Source organism: Delphinus delphis, chromosome 20 (assembly GCF_949987515.2).
Source record: "Delphinus delphis chromosome 20, mDelDel1.2, whole genome shotgun sequence".
NCBI classification, from domain to species: Eukaryota; Metazoa; Chordata; class Mammalia; order Artiodactyla; family Delphinidae; genus Delphinus; species Delphinus delphis.
In genome coordinates this window covers 40,605,949-40,627,551 of record NC_082702.1, presented here as the reverse complement: position 1 = coordinate 40,627,551, position 21,603 = coordinate 40,605,949, and the positions used below count along the sequence as shown (strand labels likewise).

At 41.4% G+C, this 21,603-nt stretch overlaps 1 protein-coding gene across 3 annotated transcripts in view; it reads right to left on the bottom strand.

Moving 5' to 3' along the window:
• CTCF (CCCTC-binding factor) overlaps window positions 1–21,603 on the bottom strand; it is a 49,316-nt gene that overhangs the window by 12,947 nt on the left and 14,766 nt on the right. For all 3 annotated transcript variants that reach the window (XM_060000277.1, XM_060000276.1, XM_060000275.1), the window contains 3 exons: window positions 6,797–7,586; window positions 6,291–6,461; window positions 3,211–3,344 (listed from right to left, as the gene is read on the bottom strand). In XM_060000277.1, the coding sequence (XP_059856260.1) occupies window positions 3,211–3,344; window positions 6,291–6,461; window positions 6,797–7,577 (1,086 nt within the window). In that variant the 5' untranslated portion in view covers window positions 7,578–7,586. The remainder of the gene's footprint in view (window positions 1–3,210; window positions 3,345–6,290; window positions 6,462–6,796; window positions 7,587–21,603) is intronic.

Here is a 21,603-nt window from a genome sequence, read left to right as displayed (position 1 = left end):
TTCCTCCTCATTATTTCTAACTGTTGCCTCTCAAATCCCTATCATAATCCAAGGGAAAAGGGTAAAATGGATAGGGGCATAGATGAGTCAAGATGGGCTATTATTAACTGTTAGGCTGGGTGATAGGCACATGGGGGTGTATTATACTAGTCTATCTACTTCTACATATGTTTGAAATTTTCCATAATAGTTTAAAAATAATCCATGCTTATTTATGGATCAATTTTCTAACAAATTTTGAATCCAAGTTAATAAATGCATTAATTCCCTTAAGTCTCTCTTCCTATCATCAGCACTTCCCTAACAGACCAGGCACCAGGGGCCTCTCACCTTCCTCACTATGGACTTATGCTTTTCATCTTTCATTAAGTACCTTACCAACAGAACAGTGACTTTCAAACTTGACTCTAAGAAGTGTTTTGAACACTTAATGTTTCCTTTGAAAATTTTAAAAAGTGTTCCAATTTTTACATTAAAATCTCCCTGTATTTCTAAGTGCTATATAGTCAAATTCCACACACTGTAAGGCTAAAGAATGGTCCCAACAGCATTACTGAATAATTCTCTTTCCAAAACTTGCCTATTTATCATATATTAAATTCCTATATACACAAGGATCTATTCTTTTTCAACAATCTATTTGTTTATTCCTGCTCCAATATCACAGTCTTCATTTACCATATAGTTTTCAAACAGCCAATAGCACAAGCCCCTCATTCTTTTTTTTGTTTTTTACAATTTATTTATTCATTTATTTATGGCTGCGTTGGGTCTTCATTGCTGTGTGCGGGCTTTCTCTAGTTGTGGCAAGTGGGGGCTACTCTTCGTTGTGGTGTGCAGGCTTCTCATTGCGGTGGCTTCTCTTGTGGAGCATGGGCTCTAGGTGCACAGGCTTCAGTAGTTGTGGCACGTGGGCTCAGTAGTTGTGGCTCATGGGATCTAGAGCGCAGGCTCAGTAGTTGTGGTGCACAGACTTAGTTGTTCCACGGCATGTGGGATCTCCCCAGACCAGGGCTCAAACCCGTGTCCCATGCATTGGCAGGTGGATTCTTAACCACTGAGCCACCAGGGAAGCCCAAGCCCCTCATTCGTTTTTCAAAATTTTCTTAGTCATTCATATTTACTCTTCCAGCTGAAATTTAGAATCAAGCTGAAATGTGTATTTATTTATGTCCTTTGGAAAAATGTGAGACGTTTTCCTCTTACAGGTAGGTATCAGATGTTTTTTGCTGTTCAGTTTATCCCTAGGTCATTTTATTGCTGTTAAGAGTTTGAACCTGTTTCCTACTATTGATATTGTATAAATAAGTCACTGATTCTTGTGTATTTATCTTGGATCTGACCACCCAAATGAACTCTTACTGCTTTAGGTTTTTCAGCCAATACTCTTGAATTTTCTATGTAAGCAAATATGTCTGCAAGACATGACAGTTTTGTCTTTCCATTTATAATTCATTTATTATTTTATACTATTAGCTAGGATTTCCAATACAATGTTGAAATGGTAACAGTAGGAATGGAAATCTTGTTCCAAAGTTTAATGGGAATACTTCCAGTGTTTCAGAGTTAATTAGGCTGGGTTTACTATAGGTTTCCAGTATATACTCCTTATAATAAATTTTTTTTTTTTTTGGCTGCACTGGGTCTTCGTTGCTGCACGGGCTTTCTCTAGTTGCAGCGAGTGGGGGCTGCTCTTTGTTGCAGTGTGCAGACTTAGTTGCTCTGCGGCATGTGGGATCTCCCTGGACCAGGGCTGAACCAGTGTTCCCTGCATTGGCAGGCAGATTCTTAACCACTGCGCCACCAGGGAAGTCCCTAAAGATATTTTTTTCTACTCTTGACTTGCTAGAACTCTAAACAGTAATAAGTATTAAATTTTATGATTTTTCAATAACCTATAGAAATGATATGGTTTTTCTTTAATCTCTCAGTGTAGTACAAACCAATAATATCCTAATGCTGAATTATTCTTGCATTTTAGATACATTCTACTTAGTAATCACTTATTTTTTAAATCTATTACCAAATTTGGTTTGTTAATTCACTTAGAATTTTGGTTTTCCTGTGAGAAACAGAAACAGTTTTCTTTTGGAAGTATCCTTATCCAGTTTTGGTAACAGCGTAGCCTCAAATAATAAAGGTGATAAATAAAGCAAGCAAGCAAGCTAGCTAGCTAGCTAGCTGATGGGCCTTAGTTGCAGCACGTAGGATCTTAGTTGTGGCACACAGGACCTTCATTATGGCACACAGGATCTTTTAGTTGCAGCATGTGGGATCTTTTAGTTGAAGCATGTGGGATCTAGTTCCCTCACCAGGGATGGAGCCCAGGCCCCCTGCATTGGGAGCGCAGAATCTTAGCCACTGGAGCACTAGGGAAGTCCCTAAAATCTTCCATTTTGAAGTGCTCTTGGTATAGTTACTCACTTCTTTGAAGTTAGGTAGAACTTGCCTGTAATAATATGTGGATCAGTGCTCTGTTTTATTAGATGATTTTTAAAAAATTAATTAATTAATTATATTTTGGCTGCGTTGGATCTTTGTTGCTGCGTGTGGGCTTTCTCTAATTGTGGCGAGCGAGGGCTACTCTTCGTTGTAGTGTGCGGGCTTCTCATTGCAGTGGCTTCTCATTGCGGAGCACGGGCTCTACATGCGCGGGCTTCAGTATTTGCAGCACACGGACTCAGTAGCTGCAGCACGTGGGCCCTAGAGTGCGCAGGCTTCAACAGTTGTGGCGTGTGGGCTCTAGAGCGCAGGCTCAGTAGTTGTGGCACATGGGCGCAGTTGTTCCAAGGCATGTGGGGTTGTGGTGGGTCTTCCTGAACCAGGGCTCGAACCTGTGTCCCCTGCATTGGCAGGCAGGTTCTTAACCACTGTGCCACCAGGGAAGTTCCTATTGCTCCTTTTTGTTTTTGTTTTTTTTTGGTTGCGGGTCTTAGTTGCGGCATGCATGTGGGATCTAGTTCCCTGACCAGGGATCGAACCTGGGCCTTATCCACTGCGCCACCAGGGAAGTCCCGTTACTGCTCTTTTTTTAATGGGAAAACCTTTCACACTCATTACAGGTTTTTTTTTTTTTGGTGGTAGGGAGGGGGAGTGCGAGTGTAGTAATCTAGCAAGATTTTCTATCTTGTATTAAGTCAGTATGAGGACAGTTCATACTGGAATCATGATGATCTTCAGAGAGGAACCAACAAGGAGCTGAATACTCACTTCTACACTGGCGTAATCGCACATGGAACACTTAAATGGCTTCTCATGGGTGTGTTTGTAACGACGATGCCGCACCAATTCTCCACTAGTCACAAAGGCCATGTCGCAGTCTGGGCACTTGTGAGGACGAGTACCTAGAGAAAGGAGGGTATAAAAGAAAGACAAGATTAAGGGCACAGTTAATTACAGAGTTCAATGTGTGACACAACTGCTACATGAGGTTGGATCCTGGTCATCTCATCAACCCTCCCTGAGAGTAGCTCCAAAAACTATGGGTGAGCCCAGCTGACTTTACAACATTAACCCCAAAATATTAGAAACACATGCCAAACATTTAGTTTCTCTTAATTATCCATTTGAGTATGCTGCCTTTGAATACAAAATATTTTTTACCCCTATTTTGTGAATATTCTGGTCACTATGGATTAAAGGTCAACAGAAACACCATTCTGTTTCAACCCTTCTAAAAAATATACAACATCTTTAAACCTCAATTTTTATCAAGTACAGGCCACAGAATTAATAGTTATTTGATTCAAGATCCTTTTGCACATCAAATCTTACTGTTATTATGATTATACATATAGGGCCACTGGGCTGTCCATATTGACCAACTTTTTCTTTAAAAAAAATACAAATATAATAACATGTTTTCTGTATAAATTTGGTTTGATAAGGTATTCTAGAGATTTATCAAAGGCTTTATAAAGTAGTATTGCCTTTTATGTTATGTGATTTAAACAGATCATTTTCAAACATCAATATCTAATATTCTGTGATCTGAAAGTCAAATCATGGAATATTTAAATATTTTTATGAACTAATAATATACCCTCTATATTTGTTTTGTTTTTTCTTTCACTGAGATAATCTCACTGTTTTTAATATGTCTTCCCATAGTAGCCCCATAACATAACATTACTTTAGTAGATCTTCTCTAGCCACTTTATATTCTGAACACTGCACTGAAAATATCCTGCCCAGGTAATAATGATAATAAAGAGATAAAGCTGACAGTAGAACACAGTGCTACCTTCATAGGTTATTATTTAGAAACTAGGGAGTATCTGTAATTGTGGGCTGTGGGTAAGGGGTGAACAGCAAGGTAATCTCAAACACCAAAATCAAAGGCTACTTTTGAGAGTGGAATTAAGAAGAGTCACAATGTAATGAATGGGTCCAGCCATCTGCAGAAATGATTCTCCCAGAGATTGAGAAAACACTGGAGAGGGAAATGTGATTGGATATGATAGTAACTAGAAAGTTCCAAAGAATGTTCATTTGCTCAATTTGCTTCTTTACTACCACTGAGGATTAAGAGTGAAGGATAGAGTTCTTATCTATGAAAAATGTATAGTCTGGTGGTACAAACAGGTAAGTAAAACGACGACTAAGAGAAGGAAAGCAACATCCATTTCTATTAGGACGAGGTAAGTTGAAAACAAAGAATTTCCAGTGTTTACCTAGTATTATCTAGGAGAGAGAAAGAGGCCTGCCTCTGGTAGACATAAGGATGGCAATTAGGAAAGAAGTGGACACTGCTGTGGGACAGGAGTTTTCATCGGGTTGACCCACATGACTGCCTACGTCCCTCTGCTCAAGGTCCATGGCTCACCAAGTCACCCTTCAATTGCTACAGCATCCTGACATAGGCAAAGGCGCCCCCTAGAATGCAATACGACTGCATCTAGAAAATAAAAAGGTATATTCTTCCACATAAACTGATTTTCTGATATGAATCTGACTCTTGAGGATTTGGTTAGTATGAATTAGTCCTGCCAAATCATTCCTGAATAACCAGACAGACTGAATTTCTTATTTTCAAAGCTGAGGACTAGACCATGACATGCAGCGCCCACATCAAGGCACTCCCGTTCTGGCAAGTCCTATAATGCGGCCAGCTGCTTTCATGTAGTCATATGCCCTTTCCCTAGGGTTTCAAACTACCAAATAAAAAATATTATTATCAAGTGTCTGGGTAGAAACTAGGTAGTTGGTGAAAAGTGACCAAGTCACATTAGCAAATATACTAATGCACAGTATACTGCTCATTGGCCAATCCCTACTTGATCACATTCATCAGACAAACAGCACATCAAATAAAAAATAAGAATCATCATATAAAACGAGGTGGAGAATCTGGATAGAGGAAAGCTATTCTGCATGAAGAACTAGGTGAAAGAAGTTTCTATTAGCACTTGCAGCCAAATGCCAACGCCAAAAGTATAAAGAGCCCAGAAGAGAGTCTAAAGAGAGCTTTAGCCCATAGTCTCTCCTCTTTAGTGACCCCAGAACATGACTGCAGCCAACATGAAGCTAATATTAGAGTATTAAGTATGTGTGGACCATGAATAAATAAATGTTTGAATTGCTGGAATGGTGCCTTAAATTTTCCATTCTGGGATTATGAATTATCTTCTTTGAGGTAAAACAACCAGAAACCATAGTTTTTACAAAGGTAGGATTTCATTTCTATTTCTAATGTTCTTCCTCATAATGCCTGGCAATTACTGCCTGGGAATTTAGGGGGGGTTAGTTTTTGTCATTGCTGTTAAAACCTCAGCAACACAGTGGTGATACCTTTGGGAAATATTATAGGTTAACTACCACAGAAAATCTTTTTCTGAATCACCATCCTTATAAAATTTAGATTATTTTCCACTAAACTTTCTTTACATTTGCCTATAACTAAGTCCATCTGCTTACAATAAATCAAGATCACAAAGAGGGTACCATAAGAAAGAACAAAAATTCTTCCCACTCTTATTCCCACTGGAATCAGCTTAGATGATATTTAAAACCCAAGTTTAAACCTTTGCTATGCTGTAGCCCCCAACATTCTTTTTTTTTTTTTTTTTTGCGGTACGCGGGCCTCTCACTGTTGTGGCCTCTCCCGCTGCGGAGCACAGGCTCCGGACGCGCAGGCTCAGCGGCCATGGCTCACGGGCCCAGCCGCTCCGCGGCATGTGGGATCTTCCTGGACCGGGGCGCGAACCCATGTCCCCTGCATCGGCAGGCGGACTCTCAACCACTGTGCCACCAGGGAAGCCCCACCCCCAACATTCTTAACCAGCACCCACCTGTGTGTGTGTTAAGGTGATTCCTCAGAAGGGTGACTGTCCTGAATGCCCTGCCACAGAGATGGCACTTGTGTGGTCTCTCATCAGTGTGACTTTTCATGTGCCGATCCAAATTTGAACGCCGTGGACATGTGTAACTGCAAAGCTCACACTGGAATGTCTTCTTTACACCTATGTGCAAAATAAAACACTTACTTGTTGCAGGGTTTCAAAGTGTTAAGATTAATCCTAATCTTAAACTTCCACAAATACATTTCATTAGCCTTTTATAACTAAAGCCAACTAAGTCACATTGAGTTATAATTATCTCATGCCACTAATAGATTTACTTCTTTCTCTTCAGGACTTAAGAAGTACTCAATCTGGAAAAACTTCTTTTAGACTGGCGCCCACATCACAATCTTTAAAATAAATGCATTTAATGTAAAATAACCTGCACAGGCACTGTGTTATGTGCTTTATCCCGAAAAGGTTTTATGAGAGTATAATGGATAAACTCATTTTACCTTTCTTTTTAATTTTTGTTGGTTTTGGAGGCTTCATGTTACCAACCACTTTCTCTGCGTTAACCTCTGACAGCAGACCCTCCTGCTGCTCTTCCTCAAAATCGTACACAGACACATCCACATCTTTGCCCTCCTCCGTGTAACGCAGTTTGCTCTTTTTGGTTTTCTTTGTTTTTTTGGCTGGTGGTTGATAGTCTGGGTCTTTTTGCCAACTAGGATCTTCCTGAGGCGGAAGTTCCCCTTGCTCTAGCGTCTCCACCTCTCCATTGGCCCCCACTTTTACCACTTGAAACCCTTCAGGCAAAGGTAAGGTGTGACATATCATGGGTTCACTTTCTGCAAGGCCCTCTTTAGACACTTCATTCTCATAAGCCCCCTGAAGTTCTTCTACTGAAGTGGTAGCAACAGGTACAGTCACGGGAACGGGTACTTGCACAAGCTGAAGTTCTCCTATGTTTATAGGCTGTTCCTCCATATTTACAACCTGCAAGGTTATAATCTGGGTATCGTCTACAGCAGCCTCTGCTTCTGGAGCAACTGCACCCTCCATTACTTCAGTCTTCATCTGAAGAAGGGTAGGATCCAGCTGTTCCATCATTACCATCTGTACACTGCTATTGACATCCTGGACCACCTCACCCCCATCAGTCTGGTTCTGGGGTAGGTGGCAAGCGTCCTCTTCTTGGCCCCCTTCCCGGCGTCTCTGGTAAGTCTTTCTCTCCTTTCCTTTAATGAAAGTTTCAGACTCTTCCACAATGGCTTCAACCGCCTCACCTTCCATTTCCCCTTCCTTTATTAAGGGAGAACACAGATTATTATATAAAATAAAATTTGCCTAATTGAAAACATATACATTTTAAACAAAAAAGACCCCTGATGAATGAATTAGGCACCAGTGGTTGTTAATATTACAAAAAGACACAACAGATATTATTTACCTCCTGATGGAAGAATGGAATACCACCTATGAAGCAGTCTTGTCAAACAAAACAAAAAAATCTGAAACGAATCAAGCCTCTAGATCCAACTACCAATTAACAGGAAACTGGTGACAGATGATATTAAATTATACTACAGGGATGAAATTCAGACTGAAGGAAACTGCAGGAATAACTACCCAGTTTCTTCTGCAAATAAATCACCAGGAGAAAAAAAAAATGGGAAGGGTAGAGGGAGAACCTACAGATCAGTGGTTCTCAACCTGGGGTAACTATGCCTCCAAGAGACATCTGGCAAGGCCTGGACACATTTCTGGTTGTCACTACTGCGGCAGGTGTGCTACCAGTATCTAGTAGATGCTCTGGCAGAGGCCAGAGATGTTACTAAACATCCTGCTATGCACAGGTCAGTCCTCCACAGCAAAGAATTAATGGTCCCCAAAAATCAATAGTGCAGAGGTTGAGAAACTCTGATATAGACAAAAGAGGCCTAAGAGATACAGCAATCACAGTGTATGGATCCTGTTTGGATTCTGATTCAAACCAACAAATGGTTTAAAAAATTGCCACGAGGACTTCCCTGGTGGCACAGTGGATAAGAATCCACCTGCCAGTGCAGGGGACACAGGTTTGATCCCTGGTCTGGGAAGATCCCACATGCCGCAGAGCAACTAAGCCCGTGCACCACAACTACTGAGCCTGTGCTCTAGAGCCCACGTGCCACAGCTACTGAAGCCCATGCACCTAGAGCCACAGAGTAGCCACCGCAAGGAGAAGCCTGCGCACCACAACGAAGAGTAGCCCCCGCTCGCCACAACTAGAGAAAGCTCGCACGCAGCAACTAAGACCCAACACAGCCCAAAATAAATAAAATGAAATCTTTTTTTTTTTTTTTTAAAGGGACTTCCCTGGTGGCACAGTGGTTAAGAGTCCACCTGCCAATGCAGGGGACATGGGTTCGAGCCCTGGTCCGGGAAGACCCCACATGCCACGGAGCAACTAAGCCTGTGCGCCGCAACTACTGAGCCTACGCTCTAGAGCCTGTGCTCCGCAACAAGAAGCCCACACACCGCAACAAAGAGTAGCCCCCGCTCGTAGCAACGAAGACCCAACGCAGCCAAAAATAAAGAAATAAATTTATTAAAAAAGAAAAAAGCCACAAGACAATGAGATTCAACTCTGACTGGATATTTGTTATTAAAGAGTTATTCACAAAACTGGTTTAAATCTTACACATTTCTTATATCTGGCAGAGGACCTCACTGTTTTTAGCTAAATTCTCCCTTAGAAAACAAGCCACCAGAGTTTTTTTTGGAGCCAAAATCAGAACTTGGATCCAGACTCCAATAGTCCTGCTTGTAGCTACACACACCGCTACCTCCTGTCTCATACCATCAACTTGACATTCATGTATCTCTCTTGTCTGTAAGACCATGAGTTCCTTGAGGACAGAGACCATGAAAACAAGTAGTTTTTAACTCTTGAGCACTACGCCCAGGTTGGTAAGAACACAATAAATGCTAACTGAATATATAAAAGAAAACAGAAAAAAAAAATCAGTTTTTTTCTGATTCACAGTTTCTGGCTCTTATGTCTTTTGAGTGCTGAGAGTACCCAGATACCTAAGAATAAAATGAGTTTGATCAATTATGTAATTCATATCAATCTGACTTAACAAAACTGACAAATACATAAAAGGTTAATTCAAAATTAAAATTTAAAGTGTTTTGTATTCTTGCCCTCGTCTCAAACAAAGCTTTTGCTACTTCTATTAGACACACGTTTCTTCAATTCAGGTACCTTAACACTATCCATACTAGCAGTCAGAGAAGGCTCTCTAAGTCAGGACCACCTGTAAAGCAGTACAAAGACTAAGACTATGCAGGCCTGGTCCTGCATTCTAGGAGTATTGTCTAACAAAAAAGACAGAATAGGTACAATGGCTCAAGGTAAAAGTGGTAGGTTTGGAGAACCCTACATAACCAGGTGTGAGATCAAGATGGGCAGGATATTTAAAGACAGCATGGTGTGTGTGCACACACACAAATTTTGCAGGGGAGGGGGTCCCTACGTAGAAAAAATTGGTTATGAGAAAGAATAAAACAGTTAAAGAAAAAAAGACTTAAAAAGCACAGGATAAGGCTTCCGTGGTGGTGCAGTGGTTGAGAGTCCGCCTGCCGATGCAGGGGACACGGGTTCATGGCCCGGTCCGGGAAGATCCCACATGCCGCGGAGCGGCTGGGCCCATGAGCCATGGCCGCTGAGCCTGCACATCCGGAGCCTGTGCTCTGCAACCGGAGAGGCCACAACAGTGAGAGGCCCGCGTACCTCAAAAAAAAAAAAAAAAAAAAAGGTACAGGACAGAGGAAAGGGTAGAAAGAGACAGAAGAAAGATGTACTGGTTGTGGCCATAGATTGGACGGTCTTGAATGACAAAATATTAAGACCATACTCATTTGGCTGTCAATGGGAAATCACATATGCTTTCTTTCTTTCTTTCCTTTTTAAAATTTTATTTATTTTATTTTTGGCCGCATTGGGTCTTTGTTGCTGTGTATGGGCTTCCTCTAGTTGCAGCGAGTGGAGGCTACTCTTCATTGTGGTGCACGGGCTTCTCATTGCGGTGGCTTCTCTTGTCGCAGAGCACGGGCTCTAGGCACGTGGGCTTCAGTAGTTGTGGCACATGGGCTTAGTTGCTCTGCAGCATGTGGGATCTTCCCGGACCAGGGCTCGAACCCACGTCGCCTGCACTGGCAGGGGGATTCTTAACCACTGTGCCACCAGGGAAGTCCCACATACGCTTTCTGAGCAGGGGAAATTAAGATTTACTTGGTTCATAAAGAATAGTGTTTGATTTCTTCAACAAAGTGTATCCGTATTTTTGCAAAAGGGAAAGATGCATGATACATATAATGCCCTCTGGCTTTCAAGGCCCTTCAGTATCTGACCCCAGATAACCTATTCAGATTCATGACTTGTTGGTCTTTAGCCATTACTTTTCCCTGTATGTGTCTGCTGATAAAACAACCACACTATTATGCACTTAAAATTTTTCTCAAAATGATCCATTTCCCCAGTTGGCTTGTTAAAGCTCTTTGAGGGCAAAAGCCAGGCTTGAAGCAACCTACATATTTGGACAGACTCAGCAAACCTCACCATCTGCATGGAACGAAAACCAAGGCTAATGGAAAACCTTGTGGGTTGTTGGGTTGTCCTGATTTGTTCTGCCATTACCTGCTTTCATTAGTCCCTTATTCTCAACAACCAAGAGTATATATACTATTGATACAATGCTCAGTGCAAAGATCTCTTACAATCTGTTCCATTAACAGCAAGGACAAATATAACAAAATGTTACCGCAGAACATGAGGGTCAAGGGACATTTGTGAAGTGCTTTATAATTTGCCTGTAAATAAAAAATGTCTGAGCATCAATGTGCTAGCATTTTTATAAGATCTTATTTATATTTCTGATCACTAAAGACTACTTGAGCCAAGATCCTAACTATAATTACTTTTATATAACCAATACTGTTCAGATGGATTTGTCTTGGGACAGGAATGTTCTATACTGGCACTATCCAATAGAAATATAATGGAAGCCACAAAAGTGAGCCACATATGTACCATTAAAAAATTTCCAGGGACTTCCCTGGTAGCACAGTGGTTGAGAATCCGCCTGCCAATGCAGGGGACACGCGTTTGATCCCTGGTCCGGGAAGATCCCACATGCTGTGGAGCAACTAAGCCCGTGCACCACAACTACTGAGCCTGCACTCTAGAACCTGTGAGCCACAACCACTGAGCCCGCGTGCCACAACTACTGAAGCCTGCGCGCCTGCAGCCCGCGCTCCACAACAAGAGAAACCACTGCAATGAGAAGCCCACGCACCACAATGGAGAGTAGCCCCCGCTTGACACAACTAGAGAAAGCCTGTAAGCAGCAACAAAGACCCAACACCACCAAAAATAAAAACAAATTAAAAAAAAAAAAGATTCTAGTAGCCATATTTAACAAGAAACAGGTAAAATTAATTTTAGTAATCTATTTTATTTAACCCAGTATGTCCAAAATATTATCATTTCAAGATAAAATCAATATAAAAAATTGAGATATTATATATTCTTTCTTCATAAGCCTCTGAAATCTGGTATATATTTTATAGTACACCTCAATCTGAACTAGTCACACTGTAAGTTCTCAACAGCCACATGTGGTTAAGGGCTACTGTACTGGACAGCACAGTTTATACCTCTGTTATTCAAAGTATGATCTGAGGACCAGCAGCGTTGGCTTAACCTTGGAACTTGTTAGAAACACAGAACTTCAGGCTCCACTCTTGACCCACAGAATCAGAATTTGCAACTTAATAGATCCCTAAGTGGTGTCATATATTAAAGTTTGAGATGTACTACTTTATACCATTACTCATCTCACATTTTTTTTTTTGCGGTATGCGGGCCCCTCACTTTTGTGGCCTCTCCCGTTGCGGAGCACAGGCTCTGGACTCCCGGGCCCAGCTGCTCCGCGGCATGTGGGATCTTCCCGGACCGGGGCACGAACCCGTGTCCCCTGCATTAGCAGGCGGACTCCCAACCACTGCGCCACCAGGGAAGCCCTCACATCTTTTCTTTTTTCTTTTTTTTTTTTTTTTATGGTACGCGGGCCTCTCACTGTTGTGGCCTCTCCCGTTGCGGAGCACAGGCTCCTGACGCGCAGGCTCAGCAGCCATGGCTCAGGGACCTAGCCGCTCCGCGGCATGTGGGATCTTCCCAGACCGGGCACGAACCCGTATCCCCTGCATCGGCAGGCGGACTCTCAACCACTGCGCCACCAGGGAAGTCCCCTCACATCTTTTAAAAAAGCATTTTCCAGGCCATGAAGGTCTGAAATTAGTACCCCAGCAAAGATAGTAACTTCAATGTTGGAGTTAGGAACAGAGAAAAAGCCCCATCCACCTTGGAAACAGTCTTGGAAAAGTATCAAAGGACAAAAAAATTCACAAGCTGTAGATGCTACTGCTAGCCCTGCCACAGAATCACTACATAATCCCAGGCTATTTAGATATCCTCAATAATAAAACCGGTAGAGGGACTTCCCTGGTGGCGCAGTAGTTAAGAATCCGCCTTCCAATGCAGGGGATGTGGGTTCGATCCCTGGTCAGGGAACTAGATCCCACATGCATGCTGCAACTAAGAGTTTGCACGCCACAACTCAGGAGCCCGTGAGCCACAACTAAGGAGTCTGAGAGCCTCAACTAAGTAGGCTGCCTGCCAAAACTAAGACCTGGCGCAACCAAAATAAATTAAAAAAAAAAAGTGGAGGAAAAACATTTAATCTCTGAGCTCTGTGACATTTTGTAGCACACAACAATTTGAAGAACACAGAAAAATCCATGTTGTCTCTGCCATGAATTTGAGAACTTAAAATATTAGAAATTGCTTTTAATAACCAAGTACAACCTAAAAGAGGTTACGGAATTATAAACCAGGTGAAAAAGAATTGGTACAAAGGAGTACAAATTGAAACCAACTGTGCTGCCAGGGGGTTGAGCTGACAAGAGTGTTCTCTCACTGTGAAAAAACACATGGCACAAGGTCCATGAACATCAGCATCTATTCAGGGTCTTAAAGCAGTAGGTTCTATTATCCCAAAGAAAAATCAGACACAAAGTAGCAAGCCACCAGCCTCGCCCATACACTGCTTGGAAATCCCTGCCAGCAGTGCATCCCTTCCAGCAGTGGATCCTTCTACTTAACTTCCACCAAGGAAAAGGAGTCTATGAATCAGTAACAAACTTAATAGCCTGGACCAGGTCGCTCTCCTCACTCCCTGGGGACGGTACTCTCCTAGCTGTGTCACCCCATTAGCGGTTCTGATCCATCCCTTTCCTCCCTCTATGGACTCAGCTGTGCCTCCTGCTTTCCATTCAGTTCCTCTGGAGTCTCTCATGTTCTCTGCCTCTCTCCTTGCTTGAGTTAGGCATGCTTTCTAGGTTTTGTCAAATCTTTTTGTGGACCAACGCCATTAAAAACGGGTTTACATTAACTTCTGGACACAACTTTTTCAGATTATTAAAGCATATTAGTCTATTTATAGAAGTCTGAAAAATGAAGCACATATAAAATTTTTTTAAAAAGTTGTTCGCAATTCCTATACCTAGAGATAATCACCTAGTATACTTTGGTGCTGTTTTCTGAGTTTTTTTCCTCTTATGGATATGTATTTTTAAATATAGATGAGATCGTGTATATGGTTTTGCTCTTATCTTAAGAACCTGTCCTTGCCCTGTCTAGCCCTCTGTGGTCCCTGTGCTTGGTCTACAAGCACCATTCACCAGGAACCACACCAGCCAACCCAAAGGCTTCCCCCTCATCCTCAAACTCAGTTTCTTTGGCATATAACAGTATGAAACTCATACTCTTCCTTCATCAGCCTTTCAGAATTCTCCCTTGGCTTCCCTTGTCTCTGAGAGCTCCTCCACCAGCCGCTCTGAGCACATCAAGGCTCTGGCTCTGTTCCCTTCTCCGTAGCCATTTGGTTCACTAGCCGTTTTACTTCAGCTGTCTCCACCCAAATCCACATGCGCAAACCCACAGTTTCACTGCCTAAAGGATCTCTCTCATGTGTTTGGCTATCACCTTCAACTCAATGGCATTGGATAAGGAATAAAGAAACCTGGGGAATTTCCTCGCAGTCCAGTGGTTAGGACTCAGCGCTTTCACTGCTGTGGCCTGGATTCGATCCCTGGTGGGGCAACTAAAATCCCGCAAGCTGCAAGGTGCGGCTTGAAAAAAAAGAAAAGAAAGAAACCTAGATTCTAATCCCTAATCCAACCAAATGAGCTTGGCAAATGGGTTAGTCTTCTGGGCTGCAGTAGCACACAAAAAATGGAACTCTGAAGACCAGATCCTTCCTGTATTCTCTACCATCTTGGTGAAAAACTGAAGCTTAGGAACACTTCTTAAAAAATCATTCTATCAACTTATGGGTAGAAGATGGGGCAGGAGGAGGTTCCCTCAGACTGAGGCAGAGTGAAACTGGCACATGGGGGTGAGGGAGCTGGAAGAGAGGAAACTGGTATTTGAGCACCACCCTGCCCTTGCTCACTGCTGTTCTCACTGTGAAAAAACACATGCTGACTGGTTGAGTGGGAGGATACACAGGCCCAGACTCTAACGCAAAGGCCCCCCGAGGTCAAGGCCCCTGAGGTCTGCCTATGCTCCTACACCACCAGCCTGGCCTGAATCCTAGGGGAACCTGCTGGATCAGCCCTCCCCCTCTTGCCTGTCAGCTTTATATTGCTCAAATCTTTTAATCTTAAAACTCCTCTTAACGCCTCTTGACAATTTAGCATCTGCCATCTCCGTATTCCCCCACACTCAACCCCACACTAGCTGTCTCTATACCTTTACTTCTCTTCCATGCCTCATTTCACCAGTCTGGTTTCTGTTCCCCAATACTCTACTGAACTGCTCTGAAGCCAGCGATGGCCCTTAATTGGTAAATCCAAAGGAGATTTTTCTGTCCTTATCTGACTTGACCTCTCTGTGGAATTCAGCATCCTATTCTAGGCTTTATCCCAGAATTATGCCAGACCATCAGAAAGCTGGGTATACTTGGGGCACATGGTCTTATCCCCTACAGAACTTGCTTTCACCAAGTTTTGTTTTGGCATTATGCCCTTGGCTTACACTAAAGTATACATGGGAGAAATTTCATTTGGAGTTACATGCTTGGAAAAGCTTTGCTTCAACTAAGCAATTTTTTTCTTTCACTGTGAGACCTATGTAACAGGATCATGTTACCATTACTTTAGCTGGCCACACCCTAATAAATCTTTTTCCTCTCAAACTATGTAGTAACCTTTTATTCTAATTTATTCTAATTTGTATTTTCTGGGGTTTTGACTTTATATCATTTACCATTTGTATTTTCTATACATTTCTTCAAATTCTTTGTGGAACAAGATGAGCTATAAACCTGAAATTGTATACACATATATATTTAATAGAAAATACAGAAAAACACAGAAATACAAAGTTGTAACAATCTTAACATAACCTCAATTCAAAATTTGCAGACCTATTTGAAGATCACAAAATTCTTCCAGGAGGCATAAAAGACCTCATTAAATAGGGGACACTACTATCTATATCCATGATCAGAAAGGCCAAACATTGTAAAGATGTTAATTATTTCTAGTTCATTTAATCTTCAAAATCTCTGAAAAATAAACAAGATATTGAGTATAGCAATAAAATTTCTGAAAAATGAAGCCCACTTTTTTTTTTTGGCCGCATTGGGTCTTCGTTGCTGTATGCCAGCTTTCCCTAGTTTCAACGAGCTGGGGCTACTCTTCATTGCAATGCATGGGCTTCTCATTGTGGTGGCTGCTTTTGTTGTGGAGCACGGGCTCTAGGTGCTCAGGCTTCGGTAGTTGTGGCGCACGGGCTTAGTTGCTCCACGGGATGTGGGATCTTCCCGGACCAGGGCTCAAACCAGCGTTGCCTGCATTGGCAGGCGGATTCTTTAACCACTGCGCCACCAAGGAAGTCCCCAGAAGGCCATTTTTTATTTCCAAATATTAACATAGTATAAAGCCACAATAAGTAATACAGTACTGTCACTATCACAGCCAGCCAATGTAAACAGAGAATCCAGAAAAAAACTCCTAGCATATAAAAAGTTGTCTACAACTTTTTAAAATCAGTTTAAAATTAGTGGGGGAGGTCTTCCCTGGTGGTGCAGTGGTTAAGAATCCACCTGCCAATGCAGGGGATACGGGTTTGAGCCCTGGCCCGGGAAGATACCACATGCCACGAAGCAACTAAGCCCGTGCGCCACAACTACTGAGCCTGTGCTCAAGAGCCCACAAGCCACAACTACTGAGCCCGTATGCCACAATTACTGAAGCCCGCGTGCCTAGAGCCCGTACTCCACAAGAAAAGCCACGACAATGAGAAGCCCGCACACTGCAACGAGGAGAGTAGCCCCACTCACCGCAAATAGAGAAAGCCCATGCACAGCAATGACGACCCAACACAGCCAAAATCAAAAAAAAACAAATAAATTTTTAAAAAACAATAACAAAAATAAAATTAGTAGGGGAAAGAGAATTATTTGATAAAAGGTACCAGAAAAACTATAAATACTTGGAAAACAATGAGTTATACCTTTAATCCACCTGGAATATATTCTGTTGTCAGAGATAAGGAGAGACATTAACAAAAACACAAAAAAGACACTGGAGTTCCCAGGCGGTCCAGTGGTTAGGACTCCACGCTGTCACTGCCAAGGGCCCAGGTTCAATCTCTGGTCAGGGAACTGGGATCCCACAAGCCACAGGGCCACACACACACAAAAAAAGACAAATCCAAACACCAAACTTGAAATAAGATATAGGTGAGTGGCCTTCTGATCTCAGAATAAGGAAGGCTTTGTGTTTAGATTCCTAAATAATAGAAGAGCCTAGAGGAAACTGTTGAAATTTTGACCACCTTAACGTAAAAATAAATAAATTTTTTTGTAAAAACAAAAACATGTTGAATAAAATGGCCAACAAGAAAATATATTTGCAGCATTTTATGACAAAGGATTAATACTAATATCCTTATTATATAAGTAATTGTAAATTTTTTTTAAATTTTCTTTATTTTCTTTATTTTCTTTTCAGCTGCACTGGTTCTCCATTGCTGCACACAGGCTTTTCCTCTAGTTGAGGCGAATGGGGACTACTCTTCGTTGCGGTGCGTGGGCTTCTCACTGCGGTGGCTTCTCTTGCTGCGGAGCACGGGCTCTAGGCGCGCGGGCTTCAGTAGTTGTGGTGCCTGGGCTCAGCAGTTGTGGTTCGAGGGTTCTGGAGAGCAGGCTCAGTAGTTGTGGCGCACAGGCTTAGCTGCTCCGCGGCATGTGGGATCTTCCCGGACCAGGGCTTGAACCCATGTCCCCTGTATTGGCAGGCGGATTCTTAACCACTGTGCCACCAGGGAAGTCCCCAGTAATTGTAAATTTTATAAGAATAAGACCAATACCAAAAGAGAAAGCTGGGAAAAGGACACAAGTACATCATTCAAAGAAATACAAATGGCAGATGAGTGAGAAAAAAAAAAAAACACAACCAAATCTCCTAAACATTGAGAGGAATACAAATTAAAATAATGTCACAGCATTTTACCTCTATTAAACTGTTAAGGCTGTTTTAAAGGATAACTCCCAATGTTGGTCAAGGTGCAGTGAAATGAGTGAGGTAACTCACAGATACAGAGAACAATCTAGTGGTTGCCAGAGAGGAGGTGAGTTGGCGGGGTGGGCGAAAAAGGTGAAGGGGACTAGAGGTACAAACTACCGGTTACAAAATAAATGTTACAGAGAATAAAAAATATTAACATTGTATGGTGTGCAATCTAAAAAAATATCGAATCACTATGTTGCACACCTGAAACTAATATGATGTTGGAGGTAAACTAAACTTCAATGAAAAAAACTCAAAAAAACAGCAAGGTAACTGGTGATATGAATCAAGAATTTTTAAAATATTCAAATTACTGTGATCCAGTAATTCCACTTCAGACTTTATGCCCAGAAATAATCAGAGGACTTCCCTGGTGGCTCAGGCTAAGAATCCGCCTGCCAATGCAAGAGACATGGGTTCGTGCCCTAGCCGGGAAGATCCCACATGTCGCGGAGCAAGTAAGCCCATGTGCCACAACTACTGAGCCTGCGCTCTAAAGCCCACAAGCCACAACTACTGAGCCCACGTGCCACAACTACTGAAGCCTGAGTGCTTAGAGCCTGTGCTCTGCAACATGAGAAGCCACTGAAGTGAGAAGTTCACACACCGCAACGAAGAGTAGTCCCCGCTCACTACAACTAGAGAAAGCCCGTGCGTAGCAACGAAGACCCAATGCAGCCAAAAATAAATATTAAAAAAATAAATTAATTTTAAAAAAAGAAATAATCAGAGATGAACACGAAGATTATAAGGACATTATTAATCAGAGTGAATAATTATAAACAACCTAAAGGTACAACCACAGGAGAATAGTTAAATTTGGTAAATGATGATACATCCATGAAACAGAATATTATGCAGATATTAAAAATCATGTTTTAATATAATCCTTATATGAGGAAAATACTAGTTCCATATCTAAAAAAAGGGGGGGGCAAGAGGAGAAACAGAATGGAATAGTCATTAAGAGCTTAGGCTTTCCAACCAGAGACCTGCATTCCAATTCTGGTTCTTCTACTTACTAGCAGTGTGGCCTGGAGTGAGACATGCTACCCTTCTGTACCTCAGTTTCCTTTTCTACAAAACAAAGATAATAATCATATCCATTTCACTGGTTGTCATAAAGATTAAATAAAACAATGCAGGCAGAGCCTGGCTACTGTGCTCCTCTGTATCCTTATAGGTCACCCCAGAAGGCAATGAACACATGTTAGCTTAACATATGACCTTTCTGTTTCTTAGAATTCTAATCACAAACCTTAGATAAATTTTCCCCACAAAAATGACTTCTCTGATAAACTACCAATTATCTACAGAGTGAAGGTAGCAACCAGTAGACAGAATCTGGTGACTGATCAAATCCAGGAATGAAAGAGAAAAAGAGCCAAAAAGGAACAAAACAGCCTCCCAGGCTGGTCTATAAGTCTGTCCAGCATATTGCTTCCAGACTAAATCTTCCTGAAATGAGGCAGAAAAACTCATGAGGATTGAGGGTTACTCAATCAACTCCGAACTCTTTGGCTTCGATCCCAGAGTTCTGTATGATCTGTTACCATCCTTTTGACCCATCCAACCGCACCTTTGGGGTATCTCCCACACAAGAGCCTACTGTCTTGTCCCCTCCAGGTCAAGTTATCCCCTATTCAAAGTCTTCTCAACCTTGACCAGTGCAGACTGAACTCTAATTTATTTGTTTCATTTTTGTTATTTTGTCTGTAATATACTGTTCTATGTATCTGTCTTTTCCCCTAATAGACTATTAGCTCGTTAAGGGCAGAAACTATGCCTTTTACTTCTGAATACTCTATAGCAATGAACACAAAAACAGTGTTAGGTAAGCAGCAGACATTCAATACTGGTGTCACTGTCATATGAAACATGTATAAATGGTTCCTGCACATGACAAAAGCAGGAAGAGAACATGGAAAAACAAAACCTTGTTTGTATGCTATGTGGAATCTTAACTATATGAATTTATATCCTTTATTGCTATGTTTGTGTCATTTCTCAAATAGAAAAAAATAAGTCTTAACAACAAGTACAGGTTTAAGATTTCAAAAATCCTGCCACAAAAATAAAAGCTAATTGTGAATACATTAATTTTTGAAGATGTTAAGACTTAGTAATTTATCACCTGATTATGTGGCTAGATAGCAAATGTGTCAGGTTATTTCTCAAAGGAAAACAACCAAAATAACCTTTCATACTCAGTAGTTCAGAGTTTAGTCATTTGGGGACACTGGTTATTATAAAATATATGTGTACTAAGAATAACACATGTGCATTGAGAATAAGACAGTAGAGAAGGACAATTTCCAGAAGCCTGCTTTATAAATAAAATCACCAAAACTTTTTGTTTAATACACTATTGTTGTTCTCTACAGGGACAACAGATAGCTAAAACCCCAACTTATTTCCTGGAGCAGATCAGAAGACCGTCTACACTCTTGGCAAGAAACAGCAGCCCCAACTCCCCACTGAGATTCCATAAGCCACAGCAATTCTGAAATAGCCTAACATGGAGGTCACCTAACAACTTGCCTTCAGTCTGCTCAATACAAAACATCAGACATCATTAGAAGGCAGAGAAGAGAGGAGACACCTTGTAGCTTTCTCTTTTCTAGATCTTTAAATTAGAAGAATGCTTTTAGCCAGGAGGCTGAAAAACCTAGTCCAGTATTCTGACTGCAGAGGATACTAAGTGTCATTAGGACAAGGGAAAAAAAAAAAGGAATTACAAATAAGTAACCAGTTTCTCCTGAGAATGAAAGGAAAAGCTGACTTTTATTAGATGCAGAACACTAGCCAAAAATAACAAAAATTATTTACCCTTTTGGAACAAAAGTTAGGTTTAAAAAGTCAAATAAAATAACCATTTTATTCTACTATTTCTGAAAATATATACATCATCGTCTTATCTGACAGCTTAAGATAACTCAAAGCAAAGTATCATGCTGATTAATACTGAGTACCAGGAAAGTTGCAAACTACCATAAAGAATGGGGAGGAGTTGAGTGGAAAGGATGACTCAGTCTGAGAAGAAGAAAAACATTAGCGTCCATTTACTTCAGGGTGACTGGAAGCGGAAGCAGCCTTTATCTGAAGTAGCACTCACCTACTCAGTCACATGTACACCTTTCTCTTCCCTGTTGTGTGCCATTAACTTTAATAAGAACAGATGGGGCATTTGGGGGAGGGGGGAGAAGTAATTAAAAGGGAAATAAAATTGTATCTCTTTTAAGTAAAAAAGGTTAAGAGCACCCCAGTTTTTAACCCACCTTTCTCCCCATTTGTTAATATTAAAAGGTGCAGTCAAAGCAGAACAATGATTCTAACAGCTACTTGAAAAAATCTATTTATGGAGAGCTTTGAACCTAGGAGATAAGGAAATACATATATACTAATAAAATATTTGTAATTGCAACAATATTAATTCAACAATATGGTGAAACAACCATAGGAGGTGAAAGAATTCTTTTGCTACAAAGAATAAGAAGTGCTAAACCAATAATTCTTTTATCAAAAGGCACCTGATGCTGGGTACACAGAAATTAATTTCCCTTTTAATTACTTGGGGAAAAAAGTCCTAACTGCATAGGGCTTGGTTCTCAGAGAGCTCCTCAGCTGACAGGGA